Here is a 15484-nt window from a genome sequence, read left to right as displayed (position 1 = left end):
GTCTGCAGTCTACATTTCAAACCTGACGATTTTGAACGAGACATGACATCGGAGGCGGGAGTCCTAGATTGAGGAAGTGTAGTTTAACATGCTCCCTGGCTCCCTTTTTCAGGGCCCATTGGAGAAGCGGATAGCGTCCTCCAAAGGCACAGAGCCAAATTGCATTTTGTTTCCTACCACAATGGCATTAGCTCCCCATAACAGCATGATAGGACTGAGGTTGAAAATCGGCGAACTGGCCCTTTAAGGATGAATTTTAGATGGCCATGTTTTTCATGTATTGTTACTTCGCATCTGTGCTAGCTTAAGTCCATATTACCTGATCACTGCAATTAAATCATTTGCTATACCTCATCCCCTGGTGGTGCTGATCAAAGATACCACTTCATGAAAGCAATTATCATGCGAGTTCTCCATATTTCATCTAGTCTTATATTGTGCCTTTGAATTTGTACCATCTCCAACAGTGCTGCTCACTCTCCTGACAAGCTTTTCATTATTCATAATGGCTCTTGTTTTGTTTTGCCTCCACCTTGATGAATCGTACTCTCGGGAGAAAACAAGTGCAGGAGATCCACAAGATCTCGTGTGTGTGTTTTTTTGTTGTTGAAATATGCTGGGCGACGATGACACTGCGGTTACCTGCTACGAAACCTGACCCCGCAGAGAGGAGATCCTAATTTAAAGTGATGGCTGCTGACAGCACCACATTGCACCTACACCTCATAGTCTGTTTAATGCAATTAACATTGATATGTCAAAGAGATGCTTGGTTCACATGTTCATTTTATGCTAGGAATGCCACTGTGCTCCCTTTGAAAGTCAAAAACAATAACAATTTAACTGAGAATCAACTAATTTTTGTGCTGCAGGAGGACTAATTATTAATGTCTCAAAATGTGCCGGGAAGGAAAATCCTTAGAGAATCCTTTTGATTAAAGGATCTCAGAGGAGAGTGAAAATCTATTAGATAGCACATTAGCATACACAGCGGGTGAAACCTTTCAGAATGGCAATAGCACTTCTTTTTAAATCCTTAATGAAGTTTGACAACTCAAATCCAACTAAGGAGACATCCTTAAGTTGTTTTCCTCTTTTCATTTGACCAGAAGGAGCGTTTCAAATTGCTGCGCGGGTGTCTAGATTGAGCTCACCTTGTCCTTTATGCCCAGCGAACAGCATCAGGTTGTCTTTCACAGCAGATGAGTTATTGGCGAGGGTGAACTTCAGCTTGAACTCGTAGAAGAAACTCAGGCTCGGGAGGGAGGAGTAAGCCACGAAGGAAGTGTAACCAAACTCATCAGTGCCGCTGAATCTGGCTCGAGTTATATTGATGGCTGCAAACAAGCACAATTACATCACATTATTTCATATTAAAATGTGTCTAACATTAGCTGATACAGGGCTCATTGTGTGTGTGTTTGAATCAGGAGAGAACAGGTCTGCCTCATTATCTCCCTCGCAGGTTACCAAAAGATGGCACTATTGCTACACATTACGTGGCAGAGGTTACAGAAATATTTTCTTTTCTGAATGCTGTTAGATGATGACCTGTTTTCAAATACTATCACCTCTTCAGTCCTATTCGATTTTCATTAGCCGCTGTTTAGGAAGGTTTCTGGCAAGCACGCATCGCTTCATACTCTGTGTTCACGAGGGTAGCACAATAATCCCAGTGATATTCAATTACAATCTCGGCTTTACTCATTCAGAATGCATGGTTGATTCAATAATGCTCTCTCTTGTATTCCATCTCAGCACACCCATCTACTTGATTTTACACAGGGGACTCAATGTAAATTTCCCCCACGCTCATTCAAAATTACATGCTGCCGTGTGTTTTTTCTCCTCTCCTTTTCCACACAGCAGTGAGGATTCAAAGGAAAAATAAAACCTGCTCGTCTTCACTGGATACCACCTTGCATATTCTTCTGCAGCCCCAGGCGATGGCTAAGAGGGGTTCAGAGCTCCCCTCTGCGCCTGCCCTCAGCTCTGTTTGGCTGCTAAATTATTAATAAGGCTGGAGATGCTTCTGTTATCATCTCCAGTGTGGTAGGTAGAGCTTTATTTGCCTATTGTTTAGTGCTACAGCTCCAGCTTATTTCTGAGCTGTGCTTGAACTCATCATATAAATGATAATGTTTCTACCTGGTAATAACTACTGAGCTCTGTGAGAGGCCATCCCACCTGTTCAGACCACACACAGACATGTCAGCCATTACGACAAAGTAACACGACCTTGAGCTATTTACTCTGTTCATGCCTGGACGACTCTTAAGCCTTTGGTAACACGTTTATAATTAACTAATGCTTGATTAAAAAATGTGTAATCACTTATTTAACTATTCTATTGTTTTATATTTAATGACATTTGTCTCGCAATTGTATATCAGAATTTCTTCCCAAAACAGATTAATTTAAAAACGTATTTTGACTTCTTATTATCATGCGTCATATTATTTGCAATATAACCATGATTTCTCAAATAAAAATGTACAATCATTAACTGTAATATCTAATAAACTCTCTGAGTTCAACTGTTTAAATTCCTGCTGAGTTTTTCACAGAATCTAAACTTTTGAGTCTTTTTGCTTAAATAATTTTCTGTATTATTTTGTTACAAGGTGTTTTTACAGCTACAGAAAATAATAAGAGACCACTGCTAAAATGTGCTTTTCTCTGGTTTACTAGCTATTTATAGGTTTTAAATTAACTTCTGTTTTAAGTATACAACATTTCCCCCTACTGCCAAATCAAATATTCTCATTGAGGTCTGTAATTTGCAGAAAATGACAACTCAATGATGCAAAAAAGATGTTTTTCAGACTTCGAATAATGCAAAGAAAACATGTTTAAACAACAGAATACTAATGCTTAAACTCAGGACCAGTTCAGAAATCAATATGTGGAATAACCTGGTTTTTAACTACAGCTTTCATGCATCTTGGCATGCTCTTATCTCGGGCTGGGCAATATGACAATATATATCGTTAAAAACAAAATGTGTATCGTATGTGTTTTTCTTTATCGTCTCTATCGTGATGTCACAGAACCAGCAGCTGAGCTGCTTTACGGCTATTTTTACGTAATTTTGGCAACGCTTTACGTTTTAATCCTTGCACGAGGGAGTGAACCTGGAGTGAACCATCGAGGGAGGCGCTTATTAACATGGACATGAACGTGCAGACTTTTTCTACTTCCTACTTGTATAACAGTTGTATATACCTTGTATTTTTATATGTATCCCTTGATTTTTTTATTCATCTATCTATTCTTTTTTATTTCTTTTATTTTTTTGTTTTTTTATACTGTATTCACTGACTTGCTATTTTGTCTTGGTATTGCTGTAACACCCGAATTTCCCCCCTGGGGATCAATAAAGGATCTTGTCTTATCTTCTGAATCTGAAACTCTATATCGTGATGTAGGGTTTTGGCCACTTCGCCCAGCCCTACTCTCCACCAGTCTGTCACAGTGCTGTTGGGTGACGTTAGGCCACTCTTTGTTTGATGGCTTGTGACCGTCCATCTTCCTCTTGATCACATTCAGGAGGTTTTCAATGGGGTTCACATCTGGATTGATCTGACCATGACATGAACAAAAGAGATGCTGCTTTAAGGAAAACTTGCAGCGGTCTCTTAATTTCTTTTTGGAGCTGCATATAGGAGACGTATACAGGGGAGGTAGAGGAGTTAACACACCTCTGTGTAGTTTCACAAAACTTAATTCAATTTTGCGGAGACCTTGAGTTCATTCCCTGCACTATATTAAATTAAACCCCGGATCTACATTATAGTTAACGGACAGTACAAGACTTGATAGTTCCATATTTCAGAACCACCCTGAAGGCCGGTTTAATCTTCCACAGTAATTCTGAGCCTGTGAAAAGGTTCACTTTACTATCAGATACATCTGAGTGTGCTAAACAGAGTTCATTCAAAATCACAAAGGTCCGTAATAACTTTAGAGACGAAGGAGGTGATGGGACTGCAGAAGTGAAGTAGTGAGTAAATCTGCAGGTTTCTACTCATTCAACCATTACACAGGCAGCCCCTTCTTCTCAGGCCTGCAGCATCATGATAAATACAAATCAACAGAAATAAATGAGGTTTACTACCATTCACTTCTGTTTACCTCCTTATAGTTTCTGATGACATACTGGTGGTTACAGAACACATCATTACATCATAATGTTAGCATAATATTTACAGAGAAGCTTATGAACTGCCTCTGTGAAACGCATTCATGTATGGATTATAACACCACACTCACTGTCACATAATATTACATAGCCTTTCCACTTTGCTGGGTATTTGTGTAATATGGTGCAAACCAACAGGAGCAGCAGAAATGACATGCAGGAGCAGATTTTAAAACGCATTCTGACACAAGCTGCATGTGTATGATGCTTGTCTGAGCAGCTGGGAAAACAACACTTCTCCTGAGTTATAGATACTGTACACATTATTTTAGTTCTAATCTCAAAACAATTCAAGGTTAACAGAGACTGAATCAATACTAAACTGAAGTGCTGATGCAGGTTGATGCTGTAGCGTTCAAGCAGGAGCCGCTGAAAATAGTTTGTATAAAATGTGAGCTGTGAAAATAAAATAAAAAAGATGCATTACATAACTGTATGTCTACACAAGGCCGTTGTTCTGTGCAACTTGATCTCATGGGATAGTGCTCTTGCAAGACTTTGCTTAATGCAATCAAGCATCCTTTCTATACTGAATACAATTGGAATAAGAATTATAATCCCTTAAAGGGGACATATGTTAGCTATGCAATTATCCTAAAGTGTTTCTGAATCACGTTGGTAAAGTTTGTTTCGTTTTAAAAACTGTATACATATTTTAATTTAATATTTTTGGAGCCTCTCCTTCCTCCTGAAACGAACAAGCCATCTTGCCATTCACGATTGGCTGATTTGTAGTGACTGCGTAGCCCCTCCCCCATGTGTCCAATCCCAGGTGGGGGAGCAGCCGCACTGCACTGTCACTCCAAAGTTGTAGAAAACATGGCTGCTCTAGGATCGGTTATTATGTACGAGCTTGAATTGCCAGGAGGTATCGGAAAGGTAAGTTGAAATCTTGACAACGACTTGACTACAGGCTAGTGAAAGAAGGCAGCCTGAGGTGAATGACGGTGAATGACGATAGGTCGATTTCAGTGAAAGCAAAGTCCTGCGTAGAAACCTGCAGCTGTTCTGAACGGCCCATTTCAGAGGCGACCTTTTTAAACATGTCATTCTGGAAAAACACGAATTATGTAGTTTTCACTTTTTCACTGTGAACAATAAACACCCAAAAATGTGAAACCCATGAAAATATGAGAAAATCCATTCAAAAGATGTGGCCCCTTTAAATTAACATTATGATTTGCAAACAAAGATAATACTTAAAACCATGACTGGATCTGAGAAAAACAACAGTAGCCTACTTTAGTTGTACTGTACATTTCAAATGCATTGTGTTCTTCTTACTATATTTTCCCAATAATAACATGAATCTTTAACAAGGAGGTTTGGGTATTGTGTAAAAGGTAGACCATTAATAATTCTGATTGAAGTCATCTTGAATAAGTATTAATATTTAATGCAGCTGACTCTTGAGGCATTCCAGCATCAACAACACTTCCTACTCTTCCCTTTCCTCCATTTCCTGCTTGTCCATAGACCAACCTTATAAAGTGCACATGAAAACCAAGCGCTGAAAATACTATATTTAGAGAAAACATTTTGCTCTTTCGTGCTTTCTGCTGGACAAACAACTTTAGCTTCTTCTCAAATAGAGGGGAAAAGATGTTTATGACGATATCACAGTCGATATTTTGCTCCAAGTGCTTCAAGTACAAAAACCTCAGAGAAAAAGGAGACCTAAGGAGCAATCCTGTTTTGACTCTGATGTTATCAGGATTAAAATTCAAATGTCAGCCATATACTTAGTGTAACAGTGGAAGGTTACATTATTCTGTTTGGCATGTGGGTGCTGAGAGAGTGTCAGGGGCTGTGACATGGCTGAGCAAGTTATATGCCAAGCACCCTACTGCTCAGTTTAGTCAAGCACAACCCTTTGTTTCTGAGAACCACGATCTGTGAAGCCTCCTCTTATGGCACTACTGTTTGGAGTTATAGAATAAACCAATGTTAAACAGGTCATCCCGAATAAGCTTTTACCTTTCTTTTTGACTGCCTTATGTTAGAATTTTGAGTAAACAAGACGATAAACTGGCAGCTCTGAGGGGATGCATTAACAAGGGTTTTGATGCTAATGTCAGCATGCTAGCAAAGTGAAACAACAAGCTCAAGTTTGGGCATTTTGTGACTGAATTATTTTACAATTTTGAGTTATAAGTCAATAAGCTCAGAGAGTCTGCAGCTATGCTAGCAGCTATGTGACGTTGTACTACAGCAGTGCTTTGAGCTAAATTCTAATGTCAACATGCTAGAATAGCGACGAAGCAATGCAGACAAGCTAATGTTTTAGCATTAGCTTTTAGAGAGACTGCCTTATGTTACAATTTTGAGCAAACAAGACAATAAACTAGCAGCTCTTAGAGGCTGCATTGTGAAGGGTTTTGAGCTAGATGCTAATATCAGCATGCTAGCAAAGAAGCTCATGTTTGGGGCTTTTTCTGACTTAATTGTTTTACAGAACAATTAACTTGTGGGTGCAGTCATCTTAGCAGCTTTCTGAGGCTTTGTAACAGCAATGGTTTGACCTAAATGCGGATGTTTGCATGCTAGCATAGTGTTAACGGCAATACAAATTTAATCTGATGTTTAGCTTTTTGTGACTGCTCTATTTGTATTGAAGTCAATAAAACCTATCAGACATTGTACAGCAGTGCTTTGAGCTAAATTCTAATGTCAACTAAGCGCATAGTGACGAAGCAATGTCATCAAGGTGATGTGTTAGCATTTAGCTTTTTGTGACTGCCTTATTATTATTATTATTTTTTACAATTTTGAATAAACAATACAATAAACCAGAGTCCACAGCTACGCTAGCAGCTCTGTTAGGCCCTTCTACAGATGTTCTTTAAGCTAATCCTAATGTCAGCATGCTGGTTTAGCATTTAGCTTTTTGTGACTGCCTTATTTTTACAATTTTGAATAAACATTACAATAAACCAGAGTCCACAGCCATGATAGCAGCTCTGTCCTAATGTCAGCATGCTAGCAAGATGACAAATAGCAACTGTAATGTTTTAAATATATTGCTAATAGCATTAAACACAAATGTCAGTTTTGCAAGTATTTGTCATTCATGCTTTCATGTATTCTGTTAATCAGAAGTTTCATTATTTGTAACAGTTGCAGAGCCTTTCAGTGATGTTTTTCTATTGTTAGATAATTATGAGGCCTATACACTTCTCAGAACAACGCTTCAACTGCTAACAACTCAGAAATTATAGTCTGCTTAGCCCGTCAGTATTTGTATGACCACTGATCAAATCACTTTCTTGTGGCAGTGGAGATATGTGATGGAAATAGAAGCTTATTATATGGCAACGTGTCACACGCTGGTCTATGATGAAATGGAAAATAATTGACCACGGACGGGCAGCTACTTACAGCAAGCTACATTATTAACATAGCTGTGAGAACACTTGAACACCCTGCTGTACAGCGGAAGCCTGATAGTTTAAGAAAACATTATTATGAAAAGTTTCTTTACAGTCAAACTGTTGTTAGGAAATAAGACCTTATAAAGTTCGAAGAGTGTTTTGGATAATTCAGCAAAGAAGTCTCGAGTTTTGTGATGATTATCTGACTCTATTTGCTGGAGGAGGATGTTTCTGCCTTTTCAGCAGAATTCATTTTCATTAATCCCTTTACTTAACAACTGGCTCTCATTCTACCAACTGCTCAGGGCTCTCATTCACCAACTGTTAGCAGATCAGTCTCTTAATAAAGCTGCTAAATCTACGCTGCATTGATCTGTGTGGAGCCGGTCTTTGCAACACTCACGTTCATCACACAGTAGACCTTGTCGTCCATAAGGGCAAAGACAAACAGCCTCCAGTGGCGACTTTGGGATGCATGTGGCTCCGTGACCGCAGGGGTTGCGCTCACAAGCGTTGAACTGGCACAGCCGGCCTGTGTAGAGCGGCGGGCACTCGCAGAACCAGTCCTCAGCATCACTAAATGTGCACACATAGGGAGAGGGAGACATCATTAGGCCAGAGGTGAAAATGGACCATGACATTGCAGCAACATGTCCAGATGCTTTACAACCTTGCACAGCGGCCGACAGAACACACAGGGAGACAAGTGATGAGAGATTTGAAAAGATATTAAGAGTAAATGTGTCCAGCCTGACAAAATATATGAGATATGCTGTATAGAAACCAAAGCATTTGAGTGAATGTGTGGATAGTCCTGGAGAAAAATATGAATCTTGTTAGGGATGTATTCATCTTAGTAGCTCCTGCAGGGTCAGATATTCCTTCACGTGCCTTTAGGTAAAGCTAAGCATTCTGAAAACCTACAGCAGAAAGCAGATGATTAGTAGAGTGTCAGAAAACTTAAACCAGAAATTGAACAAGATTTTCAATGTCTTCTTTCCTCGATTCATATGGGTGCACTTCCTCTCTTGGCAAGCAGAGGAGGGTGACTTAGCATGCAAAGTAATATCCAGACAGGGACTTTATAAAATGCTCTGAGAGGTGCAGAACTTTGAAAGGTATAATATCAGATAGAGGAAGCATTGGTGGGGTTTCAAAACTATAAATTAATAATGTGTTTTATGCAGCAGCACTGCAGGATGTATCTTGCTCCTCGAGAAACTGGCTTGGTGAAATGAAATATTTACATTCTGTCACCACAGTTGAGCATTGTTAGATATGACTGTAGTGAAGTACAAAGGAAGCTGTATAATGCAGTGAAATTCCATTGTACGATTATTGGCAGGCTGCTAACGTCAATTTTCGAGGAATTTTAGGGTTGTTGATACAAAAATACACACTGTCGCTGCCAATCGTGACTATTTTTTGCAATAATAGTCACAGATGAGAATTTGTCTGAGAGACCAGGCTTTCTTATTTGTATAATCTTTGACAGCCTGCAAGAGGAAGAATCAAATATTTAACAGAGCACCTCCTGGTGCAGTCTCCATGTTTCAATGCTTTGCGTGCTGCTAATTTGTCCCTCACATTGTCAGTTAGTATTTAAATGTTGGTGACACACATATTGCGTGGGTTTTTCCTCCAGATGCTCTGGTTTCCTCCCACAGTGAAAAAAACATGCAGGCTGCAGACTTTAAATTTCTGGTAGGTGTGAATGTAAGTGTGAATATGTTTGTCAGTTTTTGAGAGAGACTGCGGCTTCTCCAGTAATCCACCCTGCCCAGGATGAGTGAGTGTGGCAAACAGATTGATAGAAGCACACAGAAAATATTTTCTTCTACTTGCAGCAAACTTTTTCACAGATGTCATGATCACAACATTTAAATGCACTGGCATATTTCAAGACAAGTTACTCATGCTTTTATTCATGCTTTAGTAATACATGCTTTAGCTGTATTTCACACTGTTGTGTGAAATACAGCTCGGCGAATGTGTGTCTGTGTTTGTTATGCACGAAAACACCAAGGCTAATTCCTTGTATGTGTAAACATAATTGAGAATAAACCCTGATTCTGATTCTGAGTTGTGCATGATTTTTTGCCAGACATTTGTTTGTCATTGCAGGCAAAACAAATATCTGTGTTCCACTGAACAAATTAGATCCTCAGCAGGATAAAAACACAAAAACATGATCTCACAATAACACATTTAATTTAAGAAAAGCTAAATTATGATAAATGAATGAAAGAAAACAGGTAGCAGGTATCGCTGTCTCCACACAGGTAAGGAGCAGAAAGAAGCAGCAGCGTTGAAACGGTTGAAAACACTTGAGTTATAATTGGCCTAATCAAAAACGTGGATGTGTGGGGTGACAAAAGGTTATTTTAATTCGCTGGAGGTAATCACATTGATTACAAAATTGTAGTAATGTTTGCAGACTCATTTCAATATGTTAATCGCAAATACATAGAGTTGGTACGTGCCATGTCTCACACCATTCAAAGACTTTCATTGCACTGGAGGCTGGATCAATAATTAAGGAAGAATATATTTCCAATCTGATGAGTACCAGCTAAAATGATGAATTATTGACAGGTTAGCTTATGATATCCCTGTCAGCCAGAACAATAGGCTGTGCGTGAATTTCTACATGCATTTCTCATATTTCATAAGTTATTTACGGAGCGCTTCTTTTCAAGTGCTTGTTGGTATGCAAATACGGTGCCAGTAAGACACTGATGAGGCTCTGCAGTCTTCAGTTCTTGGGATGAAAGCATTTAGCTCACTTCATCCTTTGTTAAACTAAAAAGCACCAGTGGGTTTAGCTGATATTATTTATAGAGAAGAGAAGAAATGCTTTGGTACTGAAATGCCATTTGCTTTCCAGTGTTGTAAACAGCCAATTGGACACCCTTACACTGCAGACACTATGATTCTCGGTGGGTGGGAGGGAATATCGCTTGAAAGACAACAACCTCCTCACTCAATTATTTGACATCTGAATTTTAATTCGAGCAAAGGGATGAAGTGGAATTTACACACAGCATTCACCTGCAGCGCTCAGGAGCCTGTTTTAGCAGACGGCTGCTCGATATTTCCCTGACCTCTTCCAGGCAGCCTCGCAAACATTTCCTTGGCGGTGAAGAAGGGTGACGTCTGGTAAGTCTCCCTCACAGTCTTTTGAAACATGCTGCCATAGAAATCATACTTTAGACGATACTTGAAATAAAATCCTTTAGAAAGGCGGCATAAAGCGCGAGGGAACTTTTCTCAAGGGATCAAACATTATTTCTGCGGTCCAACCGAGAACACCCTGCACTCTGCAGAAAGATGTGCTTTTCTCTTTTAACACTTTAAAACTATATTCACATGTTTAGCTCTAAACTTTCCCAATGTTACAGTGCATTTGTTCAAAATGTATTTTACACTCCCAATACACCGACTGAAAACACACTGTCCTTTAATATATGAGTTCATGGCCTCCACGTCTCAGACATTAAGCTAAATTATGATTTAGGATTTTGTTTTCACTTACGCAGGTTCCAACAACGAGATTCAAACAAAGCGTTACTTATATTAGACTTCAGGAAGGATCAGCTGTTGAATCCATTTTCAGTTGTTGATTTTCTCTATGAACACAAAACATGTCCGCTACTTGGACTGCAAGCAATAGCAAGCTGTCTCTCTCCACCTGCTTCTATAAAATAGAATTTGCTGTACTGTTGTTGGAACCAAAACTATTAGTGTTTAAAAGGAGGAAAGAGACAAAATAAACCAGCTCCAACTACCACTGTCTGGGAAAAGGGGTGAGAGACAAAACAGTCAGTCATTAGGTGAACATGGTGTGTACACCGAGGACTGACTCGGGCTGGATGTGTAAAATAATTCATAAAATAAGGTTTTTGTCTAGAATGTTGCAGAAACACCTCAATGTTAGAGAACAACTTCCTTTAACTGGAGTTGTTTTTAAGCCCCACACACACCTGCACATCAAGGCTGATATGATTTGTGCAGATGGCTGTATTTCTTCATTGTAGTAGTCGAAGTAGTAACTTGCAAAGGTGCAGGATTTGATTATGCTGAGGTCATAAAATAATTATTTTGAGACATTATTACAAACTCATACTTGTTGTCAATTCAAAGACCACCTCCAGGTAAAATCAAGTGTTTAACCTTGTAAACATCTCCATGTGGTGTTCTTCATGTGCTACGAGACATATCAGGGACAACATCAGCAGTCATCTCCATGGCTGGGCCTGTCTGCTTTTAAACTGCAGTGTACCAAGGACAGGCTGAACACGTTTTCACATTGGCAGGTTTGAGACGTCACAAACCTAAGGAGCCAATCCCGTTAATGGACGGGGTGACGCTGTGCATATCATTATGTGTAACCTGTGGCAACAACTTCGGCGATGCGCGAGCCAGCTGTCATCGTAATTTTTGCAACTTAACTACTGACTGCTAACGTTAACGTTACTACTACTAATTACTACATTTCAAGCTAGTTAAGTTTCAACAAGTTGCCACTAACGATGGCAGAGACGTGTTTTGTTTTTGTGATGTCATTTGTGTAGTTGGAAATTTGCGTAGTGGGCGGGGAGTACGCAGATTCTGTAATTTTTAATGAGGGACAAGGAGGAGATGCCTTGGGAGGATTTTTGAATGGTATTGAAACGTATTTTGCAGAAAGAACATACCAGACACAATTTATTATTTCAAGCAGAGCATTTTATGTCTTAAAACACGACTGATGCCTCAGTAAACCTCTTTCATCGATAACTGAGGGTCAATTTAAAAACATTAAGCTGTGCTATTTGGTCTGCCTGAAGTTTAGTCTTTAAAAGTACTCCTCACAAAATCATCCGGATTATCTTCATTTACTAATCATTTTAGCCAATTATTTTTATTCCGCGCTGTCAGTATGAGTCTGTGCAGAGTGTTCATGAACCTAAACTGAACTTTCCTTAAAGCCTGTGGAAATTTGGCATGAAAAAGAGAAAATGCACAGAAATTACATCAAAGCTAAGTCTCATTAAACATCCACCAAAATCTGAGTGAAAATTATCCTTTATAAGTGTAAAAGACCCTGGATCAAAAATCTGCTCATTTTGATTGACATCTCCTTGGCACGTATGCAAAACAGTAGCATATCATAGTTAGCAATTAGCATGCTTAACCAATGTTAGCCAAGATGCCCCAAAGTGTCTTCAAAGCTATGAATGCAATGCCGAATGATCCCCCCCCTGACGTTGCAAAACAACAGCAGCAGCCCAAAATACACATCTGGAGTCGACACTGAACATCTGCACCAGTCAATACTAGTCAGGAGGAAGAGGCTCACAGTGGGTGAAAGTACCAGAGCATGGCCACGTCCAATTCAAACCAAATATCAGGAAAGTTCACAGAACGTAAATGAGAATATTTATAATTTGTATTCAAAGTAATTTGTAATACTTTTGAGATGCTAAGCATTAAAGTTATAATCCCAAAGATCTCAGTTTCGTTCTCTTTGCCGGCACCTATGTTGATAAACGGTAATTGCAGGAGCACACTTCCCAGATATCCAGACAGTGCTGCATGATTTTTTCACTTATTTTTGAAGTTGTATCTGTAGTCATCCATCTTTTCTTTGTTTGTTCAGCCATAGTAGATTACCGTTTACTCACAACACTTGCAGAGAGCGAAAAAGCAGCCGCTTAGCTCCGCCTACCCTCTCTGGCAGACCAACCACTGCTGGCTGATGGAAAACGCGTCACTAACTGGGTGCCACTTGTGTGATTTTTTCTGCGAAAGTTGCCACAGACACCCAGTCTGTAATACTGCGAATGCAAAGGCTTTCATCAGGGGGCCATAGTCACCATTGTGTTACCTCATTCGGCGATAGATAGAGACTTAACAGACATTTATTTAAATGAAAATCTTCCAGATCATTACTTTAAGTAGCTAATGCTAATGTGGATTTCCAGCGGCTGTAAACATGAAGAAGATTCACTGATCTAGTCTCTTGTGTGTCATTTAGTTAGTTTAGTTAATTATGTGCAGTCAGAGGTCTGGTTTGTCTGGTCTGCTGTGAAAGAAACAGCAAACCAGCAGCATTTCCTCTTCCTGTCTGTTTCCATTTAGAGCCATGTGAGACTTGTCCCCAAGTTATTTTGATGCTTACTTAATTATCATCAGTCGCTTGTAAGTATGTCAAGGTTACACAGAATCTCATTTTTACATAACAAAATGTGCATATGAATAAAAATAACAAACTTGGCCAAAAAACACCATCCCACAGTTGTTTTGAATCCTCTCGTCCTCCAAAATTCAAAGACACAAATGCAATAAACTCTGTAATGAGGAAGTTTTCTCAGGAAGTATTCTTTAGGGACGGTAATCACACACACAGGGTGGAAGCTATATTTGTTTCTCATGGTAAATTAAAATAATTGTTTCTTGGACCTTGGGTTATTTTATAGGTACTTTGAAAAAACCATAGCTGGAACTCTGATTAAGATAAAATTGGGTTCATTTTCTGTGTAAAGAACTCTTGCAGGCAGTGAAGCATCTGGAGAATTTGCTGTTAAGTGGAGGTTGGTGTGCCGTTGAAGCTGGACCATCACAGAGCGAGCAAGGCACCGTTTCTACTGCAGCCAATTAACAAGAAGTGATTCTGTCTGCATGGAATCTGCTGTGTGTGTGTTTGAGAGCATATATCCATTCTCTGCTCAGTATCTATTTATGTGCTCTGCTTGTTAAGTTGGTGCTTTTACTTCAGGAAGGTGGACTAATTCTCATGAAAACTTTAAAGAGGCTATTTTACATCAACTATAAATCAGGACTACTTGTAGGTGAATTTCAGCTCCTTTCAGCAAATTGTTTTGGATTCATGGTTTGTAAATCTGCTGGTTTGGCTCACTTTTACTGCTCTCATGAACAGCACCTAACAGCACACAGACTAAGTGAGCAACTAAGCGATGAAGAGAAGCATTCTGCTGCTAAATAGAGACACATTTTTCTCAGGGGTGGGTCGAGACCGAGACCACAGTGAAAAGGAAAAAGAATATTGTAAATTATTTTGAGAAACATTAATCCAAAGTAAAGCTAATGCACAATGCAAATGTTATAAAATGATAATTGATATGTCAGATTCCCTATTGATGCGGTTCGCAAACTCGGAACACAGCAATATATATATTATATATAATATAACAGCATTTGAACTTCAGTGTGTCGTCAGAGGGAAATGAGAGGGAGTCATGTTGTACTGAATATCAGCACTAATGTGATTCATTGTTTCGTATTATACAATAGTTTGTTCCGACCAAGTAATCTGATTGGACAAGAGGCATTCCATGAGTGTCGATATAGAGTACAACATCACTTTCTACTGTGTATCACTCCGACTCAGCCACATGTTCTGAATACTGTTCATTAACATTACAGCAGACCGTGTATGTCTACATTAATCAAACTGGTACCTCTGAATCACACAGCAGACTCTGATTTCACTGGCTGATGATAAATTAAAACATACAGATAAAGTACATGATATGTCCACCAACTCATCTAGTTCCACAACTTAAGTGAAACTGGACTTTTGTTGCTAAGCAACCCAAACACTCTCCTGCACTCTGTGTCTACAGGTGACCACAGATCAGCTGTTTTAATCATGTATACATTTATCTGCAGGTTTAATTCATCATCAACCAGTGAAATTAATTGGCTGTGTGATTCAGAGGTACCAGCCTGATTAATGTTGACATACACGGTCTGCTGTCATGTTAACTATCAGTATTCGGAACACCTGGCCGATTGCGTCACAGCAGCACATCGAAGGCTGTTTCAAGCCGAGGGCTCCTTCAGATCCAGCTGACAATTGCGTCCTCCTTATTTCTGGGCCATGAAGGGTTAGGGCGCCAATTCAAAT

The 15484-nt window shown here is 39.4% G+C and overlaps 1 protein-coding gene across 1 annotated transcript in view; it reads right to left on the bottom strand.

Moving 5' to 3' along the window:
* eys (eyes shut homolog) overlaps positions 1-15484 on the bottom strand; it is a 200282-nt gene that overhangs the window by 10214 nt on the left and 174584 nt on the right. Inside the window, exons 43-44 of the mRNA XM_069658919.1 lie at positions 7976-8148; positions 1155-1337 (exon numbers count right to left, since the gene is read on the bottom strand). Coding sequence (XP_069515020.1) covers positions 1155-1337; positions 7976-8148 — 356 coding nt within the window. The remainder of the gene's footprint in view (positions 1-1154; positions 1338-7975; positions 8149-15484) is intronic.

Source organism: Semicossyphus pulcher, unplaced genomic scaffold (genome assembly GCF_022749685.1).
Source record: "Semicossyphus pulcher isolate SPU_LCO1_2020_fin unplaced genomic scaffold, fSemPul1.0.p SCAF_12, whole genome shotgun sequence".
Taxonomy (NCBI): domain Eukaryota; kingdom Metazoa; phylum Chordata; class Actinopteri; order Labriformes; family Labridae; genus Semicossyphus; species Semicossyphus pulcher.
Note: the sequence above shows the minus strand (reverse complement) of the source record. Positions and strands in the feature narration are given on the sequence as shown.